General features: G+C 40.2%; 1 protein-coding gene across 1 annotated transcript; it reads left to right on the forward strand.

Annotated features, from left to right (window-relative positions):
• Positions 1–2,964: 2,964 nt before the first annotated feature.
• ostc (oligosaccharyltransferase complex subunit) lies at positions 2,965–21,154 on the forward strand. Its single transcript, NM_001303661.1, is given in 4 exon segments — positions 2,965–3,173; positions 17,746–17,839; positions 18,710–18,907; positions 20,405–21,154. Coding segments are annotated over 4 exon segments (450 nt in total). The 5' UTR covers positions 2,965–3,034; the 3' UTR covers positions 20,424–21,154.
• The last annotated feature ends 3,209 nt before the right edge of the window (positions 21,155–24,363 follow it).

A 24,363-nucleotide genomic window follows, 5' to 3' on the forward strand; every position in this document is an offset into this window, starting at 1 on the left:
GCGAGCGGCCTTTGGCAAGATGGCCGCCATGTGCGGACGTCGACCTCCATTGGCCAACAGCGCGGACAAGGTATCTAGCCTTTATATATGATGTCTATGAACTGCTCGACCCAGAACCACTGGTTTATTTATCCTGTTAGCTAACAAAAATGTCAGTTATCGAAAATATAACGACCATCTATGATCTCCAAATGTGTCCATAGCAAGAAAAAACATTGATTGAAAATGAATGCATTATAATTCTTTGAGAGGGATACTTTTTTCTTGATAACGCGATTGGGTTTAAATATGTTTTTGGCTGCAGTTTTTTCTATATTTGGTTACATTGCTCTAGTTTTCTTTTTTTGCGGTTGCGAGTTATTGACACAAATTTCACGGTGGGCGGGTTTAAGAGAGGAAATGCATCTCCATTGGTCAACCATACTGGGCAACGTCAACAGCTCCAGTCCGTTTACGTTGTAGGCTTGCTACATTAATAGGTAGACTGGCTATCTTACATGGAAATATGTTTGAGTGGACGCATGTGAAATAAGCGCAACCGTATGTTGACTAAACAACCTAGCCCGGATACATTTACCTAATCATTGTTTATATTTGAACATTGTTTCATATCGGATAAGAAAAGGTTCAGTAGCTAGTAGGTAGCCGGCTCACTGAGCTAGTGTTAAGAATTTACGTGTATCAGAATCTCTGAAGAAGGACCAGGCTTCGGTCCAAATGAAGATTTAACAAAGTAGATTTATTAATAGAAAATGAGTCAAAATACATGAAATACGCTGCAGAGGTCAAATACTTGTTTTAACCCTCGAGCTTCCACAGAAATTCGCCCCGAATCAAGATTAACCATTCGTTTCGTTTCTCCCGCCACAGGAGCGGTTACTTTTCACTCTCGTGAGTAAAACCCATCCTTATTGGCTCTTCGTTGGCATGGTGACATGTTGGTTTTAGCATACAGATGTGAAATCTTAACAAGTTTACCGGAATTAGCATTCTGTTGTCCTAACCTAGACTAGAACATCAGGGGGCTGGAGACAGAAGGTTTCTTCTATATGTTAATTGCTGGGTTCTAATCCTGTCTCTCTAAACAAGACAGGAGAAAAGTCTGAGTAAGTGAGACAAAAGGCGGTTTTTAACCTATTCTTCCCAGAGATAAGGTGTGCAAATTACAACAGAATGTATGGAGTTTTAAACAGTTATTGTATTCAATCATTTTCCTAACCTGACTGCAGCATACAATTTAATACAACAAAAACATAGAAATACATGGTCATTAAATCAGCATTATTTAAACTTCATTTATCTCAACACTGGCTACCTTTATAACAAGGAGGACATCAGGAACAAGACATGGTAAATTACCGAGGTGAAATCAGTTTTATATTCGAGATTCAACAGACATTCCCATTATTTCCTCCGTTTAGGTTCCCTTCCACATTTAGGGACCGAGGTAAAAGAGTAAACCATGTAATCCCGAAAAATCAAAAGACGAATATAGTATCATTATGGACTTCCATCAACATCAATCCATATGCTAAATACTATACCACATTTCAGATTGTCAAAAAGATCTTTATTGACATTATCACTAATCAATAAATCAATGAAAGGATGTTTCTTCAATATCTTTTCAATGATTCTCAAAGGAACTTAAAACCTGATGTATATTATTCTACAAATAGCTGGCCTACATGTTCAAGCTTTGTTTTGGTGAGCCCTTATGGATTTATTGATAATCAATAAATCAATGGAAACACCTCTAATTTGGTATTTCTTCAGTATTTTTTTCAATGATTGTAATAGGAACTTCAAACCTGGTGTATATTATTATAGATTAGCTGGCCTACTAGTTCAAGCTTTGCTTTTGTGAAAAAGTCATTATGGATTTATTAATAATCAATACATCAATAGAAACAGGTTTAATTCAGTATTTCTTCAATATCTTTTTCAATAATTCTCAAAGGAACTTAAACCCTGATGTATATTATTCTAGAAATAGCTGGCCTACTTGTTCAAGTTTTGCTTTGGTGAAAATGCCAATGTAGATTAATTAACCATCAATAAATCAATGGAAACATCTAAATCTGTATTTCTTCAATATATTTTTCAATGATTGTCATAGAAACCTCAAACCTGGTGTATATTATTCTTAAATGAGCTGGCCTACTTGTTCAAGCTTTGTTTTGGTATAAAACACTGTTTTGGTATAAATCAATTAATCAACGGAAACACCCCTAATTAGGTATTTCTTCAATATCTTCTTCAATGATTCTCAAAGGAACTTAAAACCTGATGTATATTATTATAGATTCAATGCTGTTTTGACCAAAAATAGTACATTGATTACTGACAATAATAGATTGTTATTGACAGTTACCTCTTGTCCACTCTGTTGGGCAAGAGCCTGCAAGACATAAATCAGGTAGTCGTCTATTAAGTGCCTTGGCCACGAAGAAAGTAAAAAACGTAAAATAAAAGTCCCGAACCCACAATAGTGTGCAACATGTTTCAGTGTCATCAAGGTAACATGATAAAATCGCAAAGTGCTGTCCCATTAATATTTATAGCATTTAGAGCCCTTGCAGCCTCTTGCACTCAATCACTTACCAGTTGAGGTCAGTTAAGTATGTGAGGGTTCAGGGCTTAGGGTTTAGGGGGGACATTGGGATTGGACCACTAAGTAGCCTCCCAACACAATTCTCAGGTTTGGCATCACTAATGGTGTTTACAGTTTTCTGATCCGTCCAATCAACAAACAATTTTCTTTGGTTGAATATACTATATATATATAGTATATTCAACAAAAGACAATAATTATATATAATAATAATATATATATATGTCATTATCTAGCTCAAAATTTCTTTGTATGTTTTTGTTTCGTGTAATCTTGGAACTTTATTTTGAAGACGAAATTCTAACTCCACCATTGTTGTGGCTAGCTTCACATAGATTTTAGGTCTTCCTGGACACGTCGGCGTTGCTCTAGACTGGTTACCTAGTTCTGTGCTTACTCGAGTTTAATTGGTATCAGATTATGGAGACTTTATACAGTATACCTTTCGCAGTGTTGGAATGTCCAAATATAAAACTCAAAAAGCCATCATGGTTGCACATGCCGTCCGCTATGACAGTCTATGCGATAGTTATTGTATCGTACTTTCTCATCACGGGAGGTAAGTTGTCGAACATTGCTGGCAGCTAGCTTCTTTGCTAATGTAGCTGGCTAGCTAGGTATCAAATGTAGCTAGGTAGTTTGGAAATATTTTTGGATTAGTTATATTAGCTATAAAAAGACAGTTAGCAATAACGTTTCAATACTGGCTTTGTCTGTAAGCCGTTAATTGTAAGTTTTTTTTCTTTGCATTCTACAATAATATTCCATTTGTAAATTAACCTTCATCCTCCTACCTAGCTGGTTAGATAGCAGATAATTGGGGGACATTTATGTATACATCTAACTACGTAATACCTTTCGCTTTGTAATATTGCTAAACAATTGTGTAACTCTAACGTACCGTTTTCGCAAGTAAATGAAGGTATTTCCATAACAAAACACATAAAGACGCATAACGTTAGAATCCCTAGACGGAAGCGTTTGTACCAACTCTAATTGTTTTATTAAGGCCAAATTCCGTGAGCGTCAGTTTTGAGTAAGTTTGACTCGGTATTTTGTCATGAACTGACGGGGAATAATACATGTAATGTGTTTGCAACAGACACACCAAGTTTCAAAGTTAATCTTTGAAACTTTTATCTTGTGACAACAGTTACCAGTGACCAATATCTCGCTCTTGCTGATACTATTTTACATGTTTTCAATTGAGATTTATGATTTATAACTAACAAGGCCTTTTATTGTCACAATTCTGAATATCACACCAAATGATAGTGTCACACCTTAGGATTAACCACACCACACTCCAATTTGTCAATGAAAGGTGTGAAACACTGTCACAAAAAATTTTATAGCAATTATTGGACACAGGACTAGTAAGGAACACACTTATAAAGAATGGTAATCACTAGTTATTGTTTACAGTTAAGTCTGTTGAATATTAACTACTGGTAAGTATTGATTACTCATAAATACCCCTATGTAAATCAGCCATATAAGCAAGGAAAGGTTAATAATGAGTAAGTATGACAACTGATGTAGGTACAGTCTTCTTTAATGGGTGTTTAGGTAAATAATAGGCTACTTTGACTGTGAGCGGTCAGCTAAAAGAAGAAAATTAATAACACTCGGATTAGCAAGGTGTTTAAGGCTGGCCCGGCTATAAAACTAGGACAAAACATACATTAAGCTTAGTTATTAGAATACAAAATACAAGAATATATTGTTAGCTGAGATGAGAATATATTGTTAGCTCAAATCTAGTGTCACATGCATGAGGTTTCATGCAATTAGCACAAGATTGGGTCTTGTGGTTATGCGTTTGCATCCTAGCACCATAACCACTGCATCATGGTAATATAGATTTAAAAGTAATAATAACGACAGTAATTTATATACAGCATATTTTTTTGTAAAAAGCATCACTAAAAGACTGATTTGTTGAAAAATTTGCAAGAGACAACTCACATTGTAACAATGTCTTACTGAGGTGTTACTTTCTGGTTGAACAAGGACCCCTCCATTCCAAGGGTTTACAAACAATTGCCCATTTAAATATCATAATATAGTGTCACACCATATGATATCCATCAAGTTTAAAATGTGTGATACTTACTTGGGACGGTCACACCATATTAGCTTTTTCGTGTTTGGTTGAAAAAAATGTCAACGGCCTGAGCGTGCGGGTAGCTGGCTGACGGACTGAGCGTGGGGTTATTGTCGTGCTGGAAATTCCAAGAGCGTCCCATGCGCAGCTTTCATGCAGAAGAATGCAAATTGTCTGCAGGTATTTTCTGATACCATGCTCCATTCTCCTTGCCATCAATTTTCACAAGAATCCCTGTACCTTTAGAGCTTACACCCCCCCCATGTTTTCCCATGTGTCTGTAACATGGCAAAACATTCAAGGGTATGTAAACTTTTGCTCAGGGCCTTTTGGGTGATTTCTGTTATCTTTATGATTTAAAATGGTGCCAAACAACTGTGATAATAAATGGCTTCATATGATGACTATCCTTAAATAAAAAAGATTTATGCATGATCAGTTATATTGTCAAAATCAATGCCAAAATGTCACAATTTCTGCCAGGGTATGCAGACTTATGAGCACAACTGTTTTTTAATTCAATAATGATAATTATCACTATGAATTAATGTTTAAATGGTGCATGTTTGCTTCAGACTGAAGAATGCCTTAAACCAAAGGCTTTAATGTTTCTTATTTATTGTCAGAACAAGAACTCACAAATAACATTTACTCTACTTTTGTTAAAGATTTAAACACTTAAAATACCAAAAAAATGAACAGGGCAACTCAATATGCATTATGATGGTCAGCCTAATGGCACATCACAGTTGAAGTTGGGGTAGTTGTCTTAAGTTACTAGCTTTAAAGCTGCCCCATGGCAGGTCACCATGTTGCCACCTATGCTAAAAACATACTCTGATGGGGAGCTGGTTGCAGGAATGAACAGGTAGCACTGTGCCTGGGGGCTGACTTTGGAAGTTTTTTTCCCCACCAGTCCAGTGGATTGGTTTAACTGTCAGCATCAGGAGACTGAAGGTAGTAGCGGAGTTCCTTTTCTACCAGCCGGATTTCAGACCCGTGGTTGTGGAGTATGGATTTTTTTTTTGAAAAAACTGCCCAGTGACTTTCTCTTTTTATATGGTCATTGTGGTGAAGCAGCAGCAACTTCTGGTGCTGGGCTTAGGTTTTCATCAGACCTCTAGTACACGAGGCCGGTGTCGAGAACAATATTTTATTTATTTTTGGTCTCAATCTTGTCTCTGTTGCATTTGTACACAAGTCTTGACTTGGTCCCGGAAGGACCGAGCCCAATTGAGCTTGGTAATAACAAATAAGTCCCCCTCAATATTCATTGAAGGCCAGTTTGTCCCCCCAATAATTGGTTATTGTGATAATGCGGGCAATGTTGATGTTGAAGCTTGTCTTTCTCCCCTGCTCCCCATTTCAAACCCTGGCCAGCCCACTTTCCAAATTCATTCTAGTTGCCTTTTATGAATTAAACCGGTCTCTCTTTAAATCCACATCATGCTTTACCCTTTACCTTTGTACTGGGGTCCTATTTGTGAATTTGGAGTGGGAGATCTGATCTCAGACAGACCTGACTTCAGCTTATATATAGATGGTAAATATCCACTTTTCAACTAACTTACCTTTATCAGTAAGATAACGACAAGGTGCTTGCCCATTTCACTTTGAAATTTTTCTTTAACAAGCATTTGTTCGAACTTTGATTGGAATACAATACATCTGGAATGGATTAACTTTTGACAAGCATAGCTACTGACCGCTAATATCCCATACAGGAATATTGCTGGAATATTAACAGTTAGTGGGCAGTTTGTGAAAAGTCTCATCCATCCCAGCTGTGAGATGAGCTTGTGCCATTTGTTCTCTGAATTGCTAAAATGATTTTTTTTCCTTCATAACTTTTGTCCCTTTCTTTGCTTTGGGATGGTGTTGTAATTTTATTTTACCGCAGTGCATGACCGATCTTGAACGAGACAGACAGCAGCTGATATCCAGCAAAAACTTGCGTCAGGCATTATTAACAGAGTAATAGCATATTCATCATGTTCTGTAGTAACGGAGACCACCTTGACAGTAATAGAGCTGAAACTTCTATTTTATGTATGTCTGATTGTATTATTTCACTCATTTAGTGAAGTGAGTCTGAAGCAGAGAGATGAGAGGGACAGTAGGGTGGATGCTGAGATCACTGATAAAAAGGATACTACAGAATAGCCCTCTGGACCTGTTTAGTTTTAAATGTGTTATTGTGCACTGTGTTGCAGTTTGTCTATTTTGAAGAGTACTGGACTAAAATGTTGTTCTCCACATGACTTAATTCTACATCTAACAAAAATGTGCACAAAAACATAGTTGATATAAAGCTAATAGTATTTATACAACAATAGTAGTATGTTTGTATAATTCAGAAAATCTGAATGTGAAGTAGGCAAAATATAGAAATATTAGATGATAAAAATAGGAGTCTTGATAATGTTAACTTGAATTTCAGGTAGGGCAGAGAATGTTTGGATCATTCTCATACAATTGTTTGCGGTGGCGCATTACAAAGTATGTACTGGTTAATTTTCATACTGATATTAATGTGTATACTTAATTTCATTAAGCTTCTTGTATGTTGACATTTAAAAAAAAAAAAAAAAAAAAAAGATAGTTTACCCTTTAAGTGACGTGTCTTTACTATTAGTCCCTATAAGAATTGTGCCTATGCAAACACACACACCTGTCCCTCCTAATTTGTGACTATTTTGTTCTTGGTAACAGGCACTGTATTTCTTCCAAAGACACCATACAGCTGTGTTCTGCCTTTGGCTTCTCCTGCCAATGACTGTCTACTTTTGTCCAGCCAATGAGCATGTACATCAATCTTCTCGTCACGCCCAGGATCATGTCAGTGATCAACTATCATCTGTTATTTATTGTTGATATGACTAGTCAAAAAACCAATGGAAAAACACCTGAATAGGTTTTTCTGTGTGAAAGTATCCCGATTTTAAATTAATGGTAAGACTCAATTATTTATTTCTGCAGTTTAATCTTCCCTGCTGCAAATTCAGTATTCATATCACATACATCCGTAATATGATTACAAAAGTACTGTACAATTTGAGGTCATATTATGGTGATGATCTGACATCTATAATCACAATCTCGAATTGGACTTGTTGTTTTGGTTTTGACTAGGACTCACATCCCTTTGGTCTGGGTCTTCACTCAGACTTAATTTGCTTTGGTCTTGGACTTGGTCTCGCTTTAGGTGTTCTCGAAGACAGCTCTGGTTTTCATGTCCCTCATTGACCAGCTCTGAGACAGCTCTTGCTTTTATGTGGCCCAGCTTCTCTTTGATGGAGTATGGTTTTAAATTCAGCGTTGACAAACGAGGCTATGTCCAAGAGGTCATTTGAGGGTAGGTCATCATATCTGTCATTCTGATAGTCCATGACTATCGTTTTGATGGTTTCGATGAGCTCTGTTTCACCATCATCAGGTTTCATGAGCTCTATTGAACAGGTGTAGTACTGGCTTGAGGTAAGATACTGTCATAAGACATACCAGGCAGAGCCTCTGTGAATTCTAGAAGTGGGGTCAATACCTGGTTAATGGACTCAAGAACATCTATATCCTTATCGGTGATGAGCTATGTGCTGGGTCTTCTTGTCATTGGACAAGAACTGTGAAATGGCTTTCTCCTGCTCCCGGACACCTTTCACCATATTGATGTGATCCTTTGTGCTTATCAATGTTTTCTCATAGGGCCTAAACACTGTCGGTGTTGACGGCTTCGGGTGAACACCCCTTGATTGACAGTTGTCTTGCTTGTGTTTTTGCCAGACCCGAGTTCATGTCTCCTCGCAGGTGAAGCAAAGTATGCATTATGAATTATTATAGACAAACTTCGCAGGCTTAAACCATTAGTATCTACATTATAGTAAGCCTGAAATAAAACAGTTTATGGTTATATTGCGACTGTTTCTGGTGGATTTTTGAAGTACACGTACGTGCATGTATTTTGGGACAGGATAGATAAACACATTTGCTGGCTTAACAACATAGTTACGTAATAGTAAGCCTTAACTGAAACTGTATACGGTTATATTGCGACTGTTTCTGGCATGGAATAGTTCATCTTCAGTCTCACTAGAAATTGCTCAATTCTTATGATTATTCCTAGGAAGTTAGTAGGTACCAGTAAGCCTTTTAATGGCTTATAAGCTGTTCAGTACGCCAGTGGCAAAAGTTAACAGTTCATTGACGCTATTTGTGGTGAAGTTAAATGTAATAAATGTTAGTCAGTTTAACACAATGCCCAGTACTGTTTAGCGACTGGTGAAATTTCTAATGCCGTGGCGTTATGGTTAAAGACTCGTCTGAAGGCTCAAGTTCGAATCTATTGTGAACCAACAACGTTTATTTTATTTCCAAGATTCTATCGTCGTTTCACTTGATGAAAAAGTTAGTTATCGTCACCTTTCTTGATAGTTAATGTATCAATGTCATTCATGAAGGAATGAAAATAGTACGCTATGCCATGAAAGAAAAAAATATGTTCTTATGCCATGAAATTAAATAACTTTGGCATACTCGCTAGCAATTTCTCAATTCTTATGACTATTCCAGTAAGTTAGTAGATACTGGTAAAGCCTATTACTGGCTAATAAGCTGTTAAAAACAGCCAGTGGCAAACGCCATACATAGCCACTATTTGTGATGGAGGTAAACTTAGTACGTTTCCAGGCAAACCTAGTTCAGCCAGCCTGCAATAGGAAGTGCTGCCCTCTCATGAATCGAACCCAGGTTACCCACATGAAAGGCTGTGTCGTTAACCACTACACCATGGAGCTGTATATTTGCTGGGTGACAGTATAGCCTTTTTTGTCTATCCTGAACAAATCCTCTTTTGCCACTGGCCATTTTAACAGTTAATTGGCCATTTGTGAATGACATTGATACAGTTAAACCAGCTAACATTTCTTACTAAGTTTACCTCCACCACAAATAGCGGCTAAGTATAGCATTTGCCACTGGCCGTTTTAACAGCGTTTTAGCCAGTAATGAGCTTTACCGGTATCTACTAACTTGCTGGAATAGTCATAAGAATTTAGCAATTGTTAGCGAGTCTGCCAAAGCTATTTCGTTTCATCAGGCAATAACATTTATTTATAAAGCCCTTTTTACATCAGTTGTCCCAAAGTGCTTTTACAAAACACCTGGCCTTAAACCACAAGGAGCAAACAACATTAGTGTTGAATTTCAGTGGCTAGGCAGAACTTGCTAAGAAGGCTGAAATTTAGGAAGAAACCTAGAGAGGAACCAGTTTCAGAGGGGTGACCAGTCCTCTTCTGGCTGTGCTGAGTGAACATAGTCTATTTAAACCTAGTCCAGGTCGGAAGCATGACCAGATGGACAGGGACAACACGGGAGAGTGGGGTGTCAGCACAGTTGGAGCTGAAATCGTCAGGTATTGTCTTAATCTGCAAAACAACCAGGAGGACTTTGGACAGGGACAGCAACGGATCTTTCAAGCCTGGTACTCCTCAGGTGTGGGCCAAGACCTAATGTCCTCCTAAGTTTAAAACGGCAGAAGACAAGGAAAATTTAGAGTGCATTTCTTAGATTTACAAGGATTTACTGTGGAGAAGAACTGACCCTACTCCCCCAGCACAATAATATAGCAGCATAAGTACTTGGGGCTGAGACAGGGGGGTCCAGTGACACTGAGGCCCTATCCGTGATACAGGGCCCAACAGGCATGATATCAATCCACCCACATTGCCAAGCATCAACCAAAGGGACCCCCACCAACCGCAACCACCCTGAATGAATGCAGAGTATTGCCAGCAAAGTACAGCCCAATTGCACAAGTGCGCAACAGAGAGACAACAACAAGCCAGTGACTCCGCCCCTGTATGGCATTGGAGGGAGGGCTTCCCAGTGGCGATGAGAGGCCACCTGGCAAGACGGCAAGGGTGGACAGTATCAAGCCTATTTGGTCACCTTCACGCCTCTGGGCCAGACTACAATTAATCATAGACCATGGTGTAGAGACCAGTCTTTAGTAGACACTTGAAAGTTTGCACTGAGTTTGAATTTCTAACCTTAATTAGCAAATAATTCCACAGTAGTAGAGCTCTATGAGAGAAGGGCCTGCCTAAGGCTGTTGGTTTAGAAACTCTAGGTACAATTAAAAGGCTTCCATCTTGCGATCGTAGGTTACGTGTAGGTATGTATGGCTGGATCATTTCAGCGAGGTAAGTAGGAGCAAGTCCATGTATTGATTTATAGGTTAACAATAAAACATTACAATCAGCCCTAACCCTAACAGGCAGCCAGTGTAAAGAGGCTAGTACTGGAGTAATGTGTTAAAATTTCTTTGTTCTAGTTAGGATTCTAGCAGCCGTGTGCAGTACTAATTGAAGTTTATTTATTGATTTATCAGGGTAACCGGAAAGAAGAGCATTGCAGTAATCTAATCTAGAAGTAACAAAAGCATGGATTAGTTTTTCTGCATCAGTTTTTGATAGAAAGTTTCAGATTTTTACAATGTTTGGAAGATGAAAATAAGCAACTCTTGAGACATTTTATATGTTCATCAAAGGAGAGGTTAGGGTCAAGTGTAACGCAGAGTTTTCTTATAGTTTTTTGGGATACGACCATGCAGCCGTTGAGGTTCACAGTGAGATCTGCCAACAAAGCTCTTTGTTTCTTGCGTCCTAAAACAAGAAGTTCTCCGTCATCCACTTCCTGATATCTGAAACACATTCTTCCAAAGTAGCAATTTTGGGGCTTCTCCATGCTTCATTGAAATATAAAAATGTGTGTCATCAGCATTACAGTGAAAATTGACATTGTGAAAACATACCTATGACTTGTCAGAGGATATGCCATCCAAACATACGAACTGATATCTTTCAGATAAATAAGGTTTAAACCAGGCTAGAACATCCACGTAGCCCAATATGGGTTTCCAGTCTCTCTAAGAGAAGGGAGTGATCAATAGTGTCAATAGCAGTACTAAGATCAAGAAGCAACAGGATGGATGCCTTTGTCTGAGGCCATTAGAAGGTAATTTGTTACCTTCACGAGTGCAGTCTCAGTACTATGATGGGGTCTGAAACCGGACTGGAGCATTTTCATACCATACCATCTTCTTCCGCTTATCCGGGGCCGGGTCGCGGGGGCAGCAGTCTAAGCAGGGATGCCCAGACTTCCCTCTCCCCAGACACTTCCTCCAGCTCTTCCGGGGGGACACCGAGGCGTTCCCAGGCCAGCCGGGAGACATAGTCCCTCCAGCGTGTCCTAGGTCTTCCCCGGGGTCTCCTCCCGGTGGGACGGGACCGGAACACCTTCCCAGGAAGGCGTTCCGGGGGCATCCGAAACAGATGCCCAAGCCACCTCAGCTGACCCCTCTCGATGTGGAGGAGCAGCGGCTCTACTCTGAGCTCCTCCCGGGTGACCGAGCTTCTCACCCTATCTCTAAGGGATCGCCCGGCCACCCTGCGGAGAAAGCTCATTTCGGCCGCCTGTATCCGGGATCTTGTCCTTTCGGTCATGACCCAAAGCTCATGACCATAGGTGAGAGTAGGAACATAGATTGACTGGTAAATCGAGAGTTTCGCCTTGCGGCTCAGCTCTTTCTTCACCACGACAGACCGATACATCGACTGCATTACTGCAGAAGCTGCACCGATCCGTCTGTCAATCTCCCGTTCCATCCTTCCCTCACTCGTGAACAAGACCCCTAGATACTTAAAGCAGAGACGAAATTGTGTGGTCCCCAAACCTGACACCCTCCGGCCCCTGGCTGCGCCTAGAAATTCTGTCCAACAAAATTACGAACAGAACCGGTGACAAAGGGGGCAGCCCTGCCGGAGTCCAACATGCACTGGGAACAAGTCTGACTTACTGCCGGCAATGCGGACCAAGCTCCTGCTTCGGTTGTACAGGGACCTGACAGCCCTTAGCAAAGGACCCAGGACCCCATATTCCCCAAGCACCCTCCACAAGATGCCGTGAGGGACACAGTCGAATGCCTTCTCCAAATCCACAAAACACATGTGGATTGGTTGGGCAAACTCCCATGAACCCTCCAACACCCTGTAGAGGGTATAGAGCTGGTCCAGTGTTCCACGGCCCGGACGAAAACCACACTGTTCCTCCTGAATCCGAGGTTCTACTATCGGCCGTATTCTCCTCTCCAGAACCCTGGCATAGACTTTCCCGGGGAGGCTGAGAAGTGTGATCCCCCTATAGTTGGAACACACCCTCCGGTCCCCCTTCTTAAAAAGAGGGACCACCACCCCGGTCTGCCATCCCAGAGGCACTGTCCCCGACCGCCACGCGATGTTGCACAGGCGTGTCAACCAAGACAGCCCCACAACATCCAGAGACTTGAGGTACTCAGGGCGGATCTCATCCACCCCCGGTGCCTTGCCACCGAGGAGTTTCTTGACCACCTCAGTGACTTCAGCCCGGGTGATGGACGAGTCCACCTCTGATACCTCATCCTCTGCTTCCTCAATGGAAGAAGTGACAGCGGGATTGAGGAGATCCTCGAAGTACTCCTTCCACCGCCCGACGACATCCTCAGTTGAGGTCAACAGCTGCCCACCTCTACTGTAAACAGCGTTGGTAGGGCACTGTTTCCCTCTCCTGAGGCGCCGGATGGTTTGCCAGAATCTCTTCGAGGCCAGCCGATAGTCCTTCTCCATGGCCTAACCGAACTCCTCCCAGGCCCGAGTTTTTGCCTCCACAACCACCCGGGCTGCAGCCCGCTTGGCCTGTCGGTACCCGTCAGCTGCGTCAGGAGTCCCATAAGCCAACCAGGCCTGATAGGATTCCTTCTTCAGCTTGACGGCATCCCTTACTTCCGGTGTCCACCACCGGGTTCGGGGATTGCCGCCTCGACAGGCACCGGAGACCTTACGGCCACAGCTCCGAGCGGCCGCTTCGACAATGGCGGTGGAGAACATGGTCCACTCGGACTCAATATCTCCAGCCTCCCTCGGGATCCAGTCGAAGCTCTGCCGGAGGTGGGAGTTGAAGATCTCTCTGACAGGAGACTCGGCCAGACGTTCCCAGCAGACCCTTACAGTACGCTTGGGCCTGCCGAGTCTGTCCAGCTTCTTCCCCCGCCATCGGATCCAACTCACCACCAGGTGGTGATCAGTTGACAGCTCCGCCCCTCTCTTCACCCGAGTGTCCAAGACATACGACCGCAGGTCAGATGAGACGACAACAAAGTCGATCATCGACCTGCGGCCTAGGGTGTCCTGGTGCCACGTGCACTGATGGACACCCTTATGCTTGAACATGGTGTTCGTTATGGACAAACTGTGACTAGCACAGAAGTCCAATAACTGAACACCACTCGGGTTCAGATCAGGGGGGCCGTTCCTCCCAATCACGCCCCTCCAGGTGTCACTGTCGTTGCCCACGTGGGCGTTGAAGTCCCCCAGTAGAACAATAGAGTCCCCAGTCGGAGCACTTTCCAGCACCCCTCCCAGAGACTCCAAGAAGGTCGGGTACTCTGCACTGCCGTTAGGCCCGTAGGCACAAACAACAGTGAGAGACCTATCCCCGACCCGTAGGCGCAGGGAAACGACCCTCTCGTTCACCGGGGTAAACTCCAACACATGGCGGCAGAGCTGGGGAGCTATAAGCAAACCCACACCAGCCCGCCGCCTCTCACCATCTCACCTCTCACTGGAGCATTTCATAAATGTAAATACATCTGTCTTCAGGAAGGCATTCAGTGAGAGGAAAGGGAGGTTTGATATTGGCCTATAATTGTTCAATATGTCTGGATCCAGATTAGGTTTCTTTTGAAGAGGCTTAATTTCCGTTATTTCTAGTGAGTTTGGTACACTTCCGGAGGAAAGGGAGGAATTTATTATGTTCAACATTGGCTGACCTAGCACAGGAAATGGCTCCTTGAGTAATTTTGTTGGAATCGGGTCTAGCTGACAATTTGTGGGTTGAGACCTCATAACAAATTTGAGTGAATGTGTCGAGCAATACAGGATCAAAAAATTTGAGTTTCCTCGTTGATACCTGGTCAGGGAGGTTCAGGACATTCTCAGTACAACTGAGATTTTGGGGACTGTAACTATTTGAGTCAGTTATTTTTCTAATGGTGCTGATCTTTTCATCAAAGAAGTTCATGTATTAATTACAGCTAAAGTGAAGACCCACTTCACATGTTGAGCGTTGCTTTTTTGTTAACTTAGCAACTGTATCAAAGATACATTTTGGATTGTTTTTGTTCACCTTAATCAGGTTGGAGAAATAAGCTGATTGAGCAGATGAGTGCTTTCTGGTATTGTAGTGTAGTCTATACAGGCTAGTCTGAATATTTCCAACTTTGTGGAGCGCCACTTTCGCTCCAATTTTCTGGAAGCTTGCTTTAGTGGTCTAGAATTGTCTGTGTACCAGGGAGCAAGTTTCTTGTTGCATATTTCTTTAGTTTTTAGTGGTGGAACCATATCTAAGGTATTTCGCAGTGTTGAGTTTAGATCCTTGATTAGATCGTTTATTTATTAACTCTGCGAGCTTGTAAGAATATCAAGAAATCTATTTGTAGTCCGAGAATTTATATTACGGCTTGATTGCGGAGTGATTGCGGAGCAAGTGGATTTCTTGTTTTAACGATAAATGTAATAAGACAATGATCCGATATCCCAGGATTTTGAGGGGAAATTATTAGATCTACAATATCTATTTCTCGTGACAGGACTAAATCGAAGGTATGATTTTGGCAGTGCGTTGGACCTGACACGTTGGATAAAACCCACTGAGTCAATTATGGCTTCAAAGGATTTTTGAAGAGGGTCTTTGGACTTTTCCATATGAATATTGAAATCGACAAAAATGTGAATACTATCTGCCATGACTACAAGGTTAGACAATAATTCTGTAAAGTAATTGAGGAACATTGTGTATGGCCCGAGGGGCCTGTAAATAGTAGCTATGTAAAACGATTTATCGGGCTGTTCAACTTTCATGAGTAAAACTTCAAGATAATGATTACCAGTGATGTGTTTAAGAGTACATTTATATTTACTGTCATAAATATTAGCAACACCCCCTCCTTTTCGGGATGCACAGGGGATATGATCACTAGTACAGTATAGCCAAGAGGAGAGGCCTCATTTAGGGCAGTACATTCATCAGGCTTTAGCCATGTTTCACACAAGCCAATGACATTTAGTTTATGATCCGAGATTAATTAACTTACTGCAACTGCCTAGGGAACATTTAGGAGTCCCATTTTGATATGAGAGGTGATAGTAATTATTATTTGTGACCGAGGTGGAGGAAGGCTTTTTCTTAAGGTTGCTAACTACTCTGGCTATGCTATCGACAAACTTCACTATGCTAGCAGGCTGGCTAAAAGCCTGCGGCCTGACCTGGACCGTATCTCATAATAAGGCTATAGGAGTGAGACTCCTGTCAATGTTCCTTGATAAAAGAAGAGCACCACTCCAGCTAAAATGGAGTTTGTCGCTCCTCAGCAGATCAGGCCTCGCCCTATTTCTGTGCGAGTTCCAAAAAGAGAGCCAGTTATCTACAAACTCTACTACGACTCTGTTTTCAGCCAGCGATTGAGTTGCGCAAGTCTGCTGTAGAGCTCGTCACTACCCCTAGCTGGGGTGGGACCAGAGACAATTACTCGATGCCGACACATCTTTTTAGCTAGTTTATACGCTGATGCTATGTTCTGCTTCGTAACCTCTGACTGTTTCATTCTAACGTTGTTGGTGCCATTTCTACACTAACATAATCCTTGCCTGACATTTGCATCTGAAGCCGAGCCTAAAAATCTGCTATATGTTCCTGAAGACGAGAGTTCTCCTCCGTGTTGTAGCTATAACAATTACAGTGATAAGGCATAATAATGCTACTTAGCTTCGGGTGTTCAGGGGTGAGTAGTTCCGTTAATTATGTCCAAATAGAGTCCCGGTATAGAAATGTTGGGTAAAAAGTCAACAGATAAAAAATATTGTGTTGGTAAACTCTCTTAAAGTAGAATTTAGCCAAATAGTTTATATAGAGTAAATTCTAAAAAGTTTGGCAGGTAGGTAACAGCAAACAGCGTACCGCACGTCAATAATCCCACAATGCACATGGCATAAGATATATATTTTTTTCTTTCATTCGTGAATTACATTTATACAATAACTATCAATAAAGGCGTCGATAGCTAACTTTTTCAAACAAAACATGGCCTGAGTGTTGCAATGGTGTTCAGCTTCGGAACTAGTAACGTTTTGTAAATTACTGCTCTTCACAAAATGCAACAGCAAAGCAATGTCATTTAAATTTGCTTGTGCACTGTGATGTTTCACCTCTTGCTCTGCTGCACAGAGTGTTATAGCTTAATTGATTGAAATAGCTTATTCTGATAAATGTATGTGGGCCTACCTAATTTAGCAAAAAAAGTTAAAAAAAAATGCTCAGTTAATTTATTCAGTTGCACATGTTGTAAATGTACATGGACATAACATTTATTATTATTTATATTTGGAAATGTTGATATGCAATCGGACAACAGATATTCCTATCTATGTTTTAATTCAAATTATCTAATACAATATGGATGGAAATTACTACATTTGACTTACATTAATAGTCAAAATATTTTATATAACATTGCATTGCAAAACAATTCTAAACTGGGTTCAAACATACTGAAATTAAGAAGCAAATAACTTTCAGTAAACTCTCCGCCATAACTTTTCGCAGAGCTTTTCGCAGAGCACCCGTGGGCATCAGTTTCTATCCAAACTGATAGAAACTGACATTACTTGCATCTGTTGAGAAGTTTCTAACATTGGCTTAAAACTCCCTTATTCAGAGGGAAATGTTTTTGGAATCCAAATATTACTTAAAAGACAGTTGTCATAAAAAAATGCAATCCCTAAATAAAATATATTTTCTTTCCCGCAGCCCTAATAAATGAGAGACAACATGTGGGAAGCCACCTCAAATAATTTGAGCTAACCTTAAGTTTTCGCACATCATATTTAACATGCCCATGCATTCCCAATGCATAACCATGTCTCTATCCCATCTGCAGGCATCATCTACGATGTCATTGTGGAACCACCAAGTGTGGGTTCCATGACCGATGAACATGGTCACCAGCGGCCAGTCGCTTTTTTGGCGTACAGGTAGGCCTTTGTACAAAGCGCAAGTGTAGGCTGTGGCTGTAGTGTCAGCATTTTGGGCAATAAGTCACTAAGAGCGTGTGGTATATGGCCAATATACAACCACTTTAAGCTGTTACTGAATATAGTGATGGGCACAGCACTTAACTACGGTATATTGGCAGTATACCTCAGACTCAAGATGCTTTATTGCCATTACAAACCAGTTATCAGTGGAATTATAGCAGCAAAAGGGATAAACAACCAACAATCTATACCTTACCTTGGAATAATGAATGACTGTTTGTGTAGATTTTTCAAAGATAATGTACAGAACAGCTGTGTTTATCTTGTTTCTGCCACACTATACAAACAACAATATAAGCAAACATTTACTTGTAGAAATTGCTGTTTGCTTTTATATTTACACTTATTAATTTATGGGTTTTCCTTGTTTTGTTTTCTACAGATTCGACCTGTTTGTTAGTTCTTGGATGTTTGAAAAAAAACTGCTAGAAAAAACTATTTTCTTCTGCTAGAATGTTTGCCTATGTTGTTGTTCATTGGTATCTGCGGTGTAAGCACTAGAACTCATTCTACCCATCACCAACAAGTGAGGTATAAGTAAGCAATAAGGAACGAGATGGTGTGGTATATGGGCTGTGTACCATGGCTAAGGGTTGTTCTGGCATAACATCAATAACACTCTTATAAAACGGTTACAGATCTAGAGCAGTAAAAAGTGCTGTGCTGTCAAACCTATAGTATACGATCTCATACCACAGCATTTAGGATTCAAAGCACCTGCTTTTATAAGGTCTCTTATTAGCTGAATACTGATTGGCTGATAGCCATGTTGTCTCATAACCTTATCTGTTTCTGTTTCCTTTGAAGAGTGAATGGCCAGTACATTATGGAAGGGTTGGCTTCCAGTTTCCTCTTCACCATGGGAGGCTTGGGCTTCATAGTCCTGGATCGCTCCAATGCCCCAAACATCCCTAAACTTAACCGCTTCCTCTTGCTGTTCATTGGTTTTGTCAGCGTCCTGCTCAGCTTTTTCATGGCCAGGGTGTTCATGAGAATGAAACTGCCGTAAGTCTACACTTAAAAAAAAAAAAAAAAGATTTCCTTGCTATTGAACCACATCACAATTAATTGCATTTCTGTGTGGTGTGGAAGCATAACTATTCTGATGAACAGCACAACAAACTGATTTCATTCAAATTCCAAGAAGTTACAGCTGCCTTCAAGGAAAAAGTGCAATTATTATACATTATTAACATAAGGTATTTACATTTAGATAATGCTTTTTTGAGTTACTTGAACTGTCTTACAAAAATATAAGCATTTTGTACATTCAAAACCTCTGGGTATGTGCCATTTCATGGTTTGCGTAACAAATTAATAAATGTTATTATAACAGTATGGTTGAAAATCAGAGATGGAGTGATGGCCACAACCCTGGAGACGCAGACCAAGACTCAATAGGTCAAGACCATTACAAGACCAAGACCATTTTGAACACAAAAAAACAGGACTGGGACTTTAGACTGTCCAATGTTCCCCAAACATATAACAATGAGAGAATTTATATAATGAAATAAATGATTTTATTTTGTAGACCACAGCATAAGTGTTTTATAGAAGTAAACATACTTTACTATATGAAATTACTGTACACATTATAACAAAAATGATTAGGTTGAAATTAATTTACAAAGACTAAAATAAGAAAAAAAGCTATGTGATTTACACATCCATACATATTAAAGCTTATTTTCACACTGCTGTGCTTAGCTAGCTAGCGAACACGTTAGCTAACTGGCTAGGTAGTTATCTAGAAGGCTAACATTAACTTTGCTCAGTCAGGTTTGTTCTGCATACCCATAGTATTGACGTCAATGGCTGTGGGTACTTGTCAAAATTGGCTCTGATTTACCTGGTTGCAGGTGGCTGCAGATCTGTTTGGTGCCAGTTCACATGCAGTTCAACAACGCATTATAGAAAACACGCAAATACATTACTACAGGTGCGCAAAGGGACTAGCTAGCCTATGTGAAAAATCGGTCTCGTTATACAGAGACCAAGATCCTGACCAAGACCGCAACAATGGAGACCGAGACGCAGACCAAGACCTAAACCCTGGAGACCAAGACAACGTCTATGTGGTATCGAGCCCGAGACCGCAAGACCAAGGCTCCATCTCTGTTAAAAATAAAATATTGATATTGTAAATGGTTAGTCTTTTTTTAGCTCCATATATTAATGTAGGTTGAGGTTTACCCCAAAAAGTGATAGTGAGAATGTGATGCTCTTATTTTAAGGTGAATGTTTACAGAGGTATTCAGTCTTCTAAGGGACCTGCATCATGTATTTGATTTATTCCAGAGCCAGGTAAACTGGTTACTTGTCAACTAATCATAAACCCTTATTAGTGAATCAGTGATTTAGCCAGTTCATGGCTACAACACAATCTTTAGTCTATTGTATTAGTCTTTTTGCGAACTGCGTACAAATGGTACCTACCTTTGTAACGGCACATACTGGTAGCCTACTCTAATGGCTTTCTTTTTTCATTCTTCTCTTCAGTGGATACCTCATGGGTTAGATGACAGACATGGCTCATTACCAAGCTGGTGTGTGACTGCCAAAGACAAATGGAAGTTGCGCATTCACCCTCAATTCTGGACTGAAGATGCAGTTGATTTAAGACCAATCTAAGTAATAATAACATTTATGTTGTAAATGTAGAATTGACAGTAACATCTTACCCTGAAAATACACTTAACTATGTTTGGTAACATATTGACACAAAGGGTGCAACTCAATAATGAAGAAGATTCTCACATCATTTCAGGGAGAAACAAAGTTACTTATCTGTTCTGGTAAATAAATATGAATCTGGTGTTGTTGGAGTTACCATTTTGCAGTTGATTCCATTTTTTTAAAATTCCTTTGAAAATGCCATTTTTTTTATTTGTTTGGAACTGAAATAAATGTTCTTCTGTAATGTTTGTCATTCTCTAATCATGTTTTCTAATATTCTAGTGACTCTGTTATATTTATGTTTACCGTATTGTCACAGAGTAGACTCCAGCTGAGGTGGGGAGATGACATGAAAATGTAACACAGAATTATACCAAATTAATTATTGTATAGATATTGCCTATCAAAATTATTCACACCTCCTTGGATATTCCCACATTTGTGACAACATGAAATTATAATGGATTTATTTAGGAGTTTTTACCACTGATCCACTGACTACAAGTCCATAATGTCAAAGTGAAAAATAAAACATGCCTCCATTTTCTAAATAAAAATAATTGATTGCATAAGTATATTTGCTATGACACACCTGAATGACGTGGTGCAACCAACTGTCTTTAGAAGTAATGTGATAAATAGAGTAATTTTTTATTCAGGATTTGCTTTGTACAGTATCTCGCTAAAGTGAGTACACCCCTCACATTTTTGTAAATATTTGATTATACCTTTTCATGTAACACTGAAGAAATGACACTTTGCTACAATGTAAAGTAGTGAGTGTACAGCTTGTATAACAATGTAAATTTGCTGTTCCCTCCCCACAGCCATTAATGTCTAAACCGCTGGCAACAAAAGTGAGTACACTCCTAAGTGAAAATGTCCAAATTGGTCCTGAAGTGTCAAGATGTTGTGTGGCTACCATCATTTTCCAGCACTGCCTTAACCCTCCTGGCCATGGAGTTCACCAGAGCTTCACAGGTTGCCACTGGAGTCCTCTTCCATGACGACATCACAGAGCTGGTGGATGTTAGAGACCTTGCGCTCCTCCACCTTCCATTTGAGGATGCCCCACAGATGCTCAATAGGGTTTAGGTCTGAAAACATGCTTGGCCAGTCCTTCACCCTCAGCTTCTTTAGCAAGGCAGTGGTCATCTTGGAGATGTGTATGGGGTTGTTCTCATGTTGGAATACTGCCCTGCGGCCCAGTTTCCAAAGGGAGGGGATCATGCTCTGCTTCGGTATGTCACAGTACATGTTGGCATTCATGGTTCCCTCAAAGAACTGTAGCTCCCCAGTGCTGGCAGCCCTCATGCAGCCCCAGACCATGACACTCCCACCACCATGCTTGACTGTAGGCAAGACACACTTGTCTTGCCTACTGGTTGCTGCCACACACGCTTGACACCATCTGAACCAAATATCTTGGTTTCATCAGACCACAGAACATGGTTCCAGTAATCCATGTCCTTAGTCTGCTTGTCTTCAGCTAATTTTTTGCTGGCTTTCTTTTGCATCATCTTTAGAAGAGGCTTCCTTCTGGGATGACAGCCATGCTGACCAATTTGATGCAGTGTGCGGCGTATGGTCTGAGCACTGACAGGCTGACCCCCAACCCATCTATTTCCCTTGTACTCAACTTGTTTGGTCGACCATGGCAAGGCCTTTTCTGAGTGGAACCTGTGCAGTTAAACCGCTGTATGGTCTTGGCCACCGTGCTGCAGCTCAGGGTCAGGGTCTTGGCAATCTTCTTATAGCCTTGACCATCTTTATGTAGAGCAACAATTCTTTTTTTCAGATCCTCAGAGAATTCTTTGCCATTAGGTGCCATGTTGAACTTCCAGTGACCAATATGAGGGAGTGTGAGAGCGATGACACCAAATTTAACACACCTGCTCCCCATTCACATCTGAAACCGTATAACACTAATGAGTTACATGACAAATTTAGACTGTTATACAAGCTGTACACTCATTACTGTACAAGTGTCATTTCTTCAGTGTTGTCACATGAAAAGATATAATCAAATATTTAAAAAAATGTGAAGGGTGTACTCACTTCGGTGAGATACTGTATGTTCCTTTTGTCTTAATAAATGTCATTTTTGTTAGGAATTGTACTAACCAATTTTGGGACCACCTAGAGACAGGTGTACTGATCCTGAAAACATCTGAAACCTTAATTGCGCATCCACCAAATTATGGAACTTCTGAAGACCACTGGATGCACCACAGCTTATTCAGGTGTCTTAACAAAAGGGGTTAATACTTTTCAATCAATTGTTTTCTGTTTGTAATTAAGTTAGAACGAAATTCAGCAATTTTTTTCAACTATAAAACATTACTGACTTTTTTTATGTTGATTGCAAAAGTGCAAATAAATCAGTTTATATTGAAATATTGAAAAATGTAATTGGGTGAACACTTGAAGCAGTGTATGCACGTTACTTGATTTATTCATTTAATGTACAACCCCGTTTCCAAAAAAGTTAGGACACTGCATGAAATTGCAAATACACAATGCAGTGGGCTGCCAATCACTTATCCCTATATTTAACTGAAAATAGTTCAAAGAAAACATCAAATGTTGAAAATGGAAAATTGTAAAATTTCTGGAAAAATACATGCCCATTTTGAATTTGATGCCAGCAACAGCAGCATGTTTCAAAACAGTTGGGACAGGGGCATGTTTACCACTGGGTTGCATCACCTCTTTTAACAATACTCTGTAAGCGTTTGGGAACTGAGTAGACCAATTGCTGTAGTTTTGAAAGTGCAATGTATTACCATTCTTGCTTGACATGGGATTTCAGCTGCTCAACTGTTTGGGGTCTCCTTTGTGGTGTTTTTGTTTCATAATGCCAAATGTTTTCTGTGGGTGACAGGTATGTGCACTTGTATCAATATTGTGTAGAAAAGCTTCCCAATTAACTCGTACAAAGAACATTTGGAATATTTGGGAGTACAAGAAAGTTGGTATTTATCAATTGCTCATATGTTTGACACCCCTGTATTTTGTCTTGATAAATCAGACACTTTCTAAAATATTGTTATAAGTGTACATGAACTCTCATTTACACAAATAATTGCCCTAAATTACCATTTTTGGGCACAAACCTTCCCTTTAAAGCTGCAAGAAATTTCTATCGACCAACATGGAAATCAAAGAAGACAAGAAAATATTTGGATGCAGAAATAGAACTTTTGATCACCGAAGTGGAAGCAAAATAAGCCATACTTTTTGGAGCCCTCGCCAATGGCTTAACAAATAAGAGAAAAAATATTGCTTGGGAGCAGGTTGGAGCTGTGGTAAATTCTGTCTCAACTGAGTGTAGAACAGTTAATGAAATTAAAAAGAAATGGTTTGATTAGAATACCTATGCAAAGAAACATGATGATCCACTAGAGGGATATGCAGGTGCATCTCATGAAGTTCTTGATAATGGGCTGATCATTTGAATCAGGTGTGACAGAGCAGGGAGAGGTTTAAAAAAGCAGGGTTGAGAAACACTGGTCTCTACGGCATTAAAAATACCATTTACAACTGTGGCCTTAGTGGTAGTGTTTAGGTATGAAACCAGATTGTCTGAAAACTGTAGTCCATATTCACCAATGACTACACATTTTTGCCTAACAGGTTTTCTGCAGATTTCAGGATGTTAAATTTAAGAGTAAGACTTAATGCTACTTTGAATTCAATTTAAGACACATTTCACAACAAAACCCCTTCCAAAATATACATAAGGGCACCAATTCAACCATTGTTAGAGTAGTATTCCTACT

Source organism: Esox lucius, chromosome 24, assembly GCF_011004845.1.
Source record: "Esox lucius isolate fEsoLuc1 chromosome 24, fEsoLuc1.pri, whole genome shotgun sequence".
Classification (NCBI taxonomy): domain Eukaryota; kingdom Metazoa; phylum Chordata; class Actinopteri; order Esociformes; family Esocidae; genus Esox; species Esox lucius.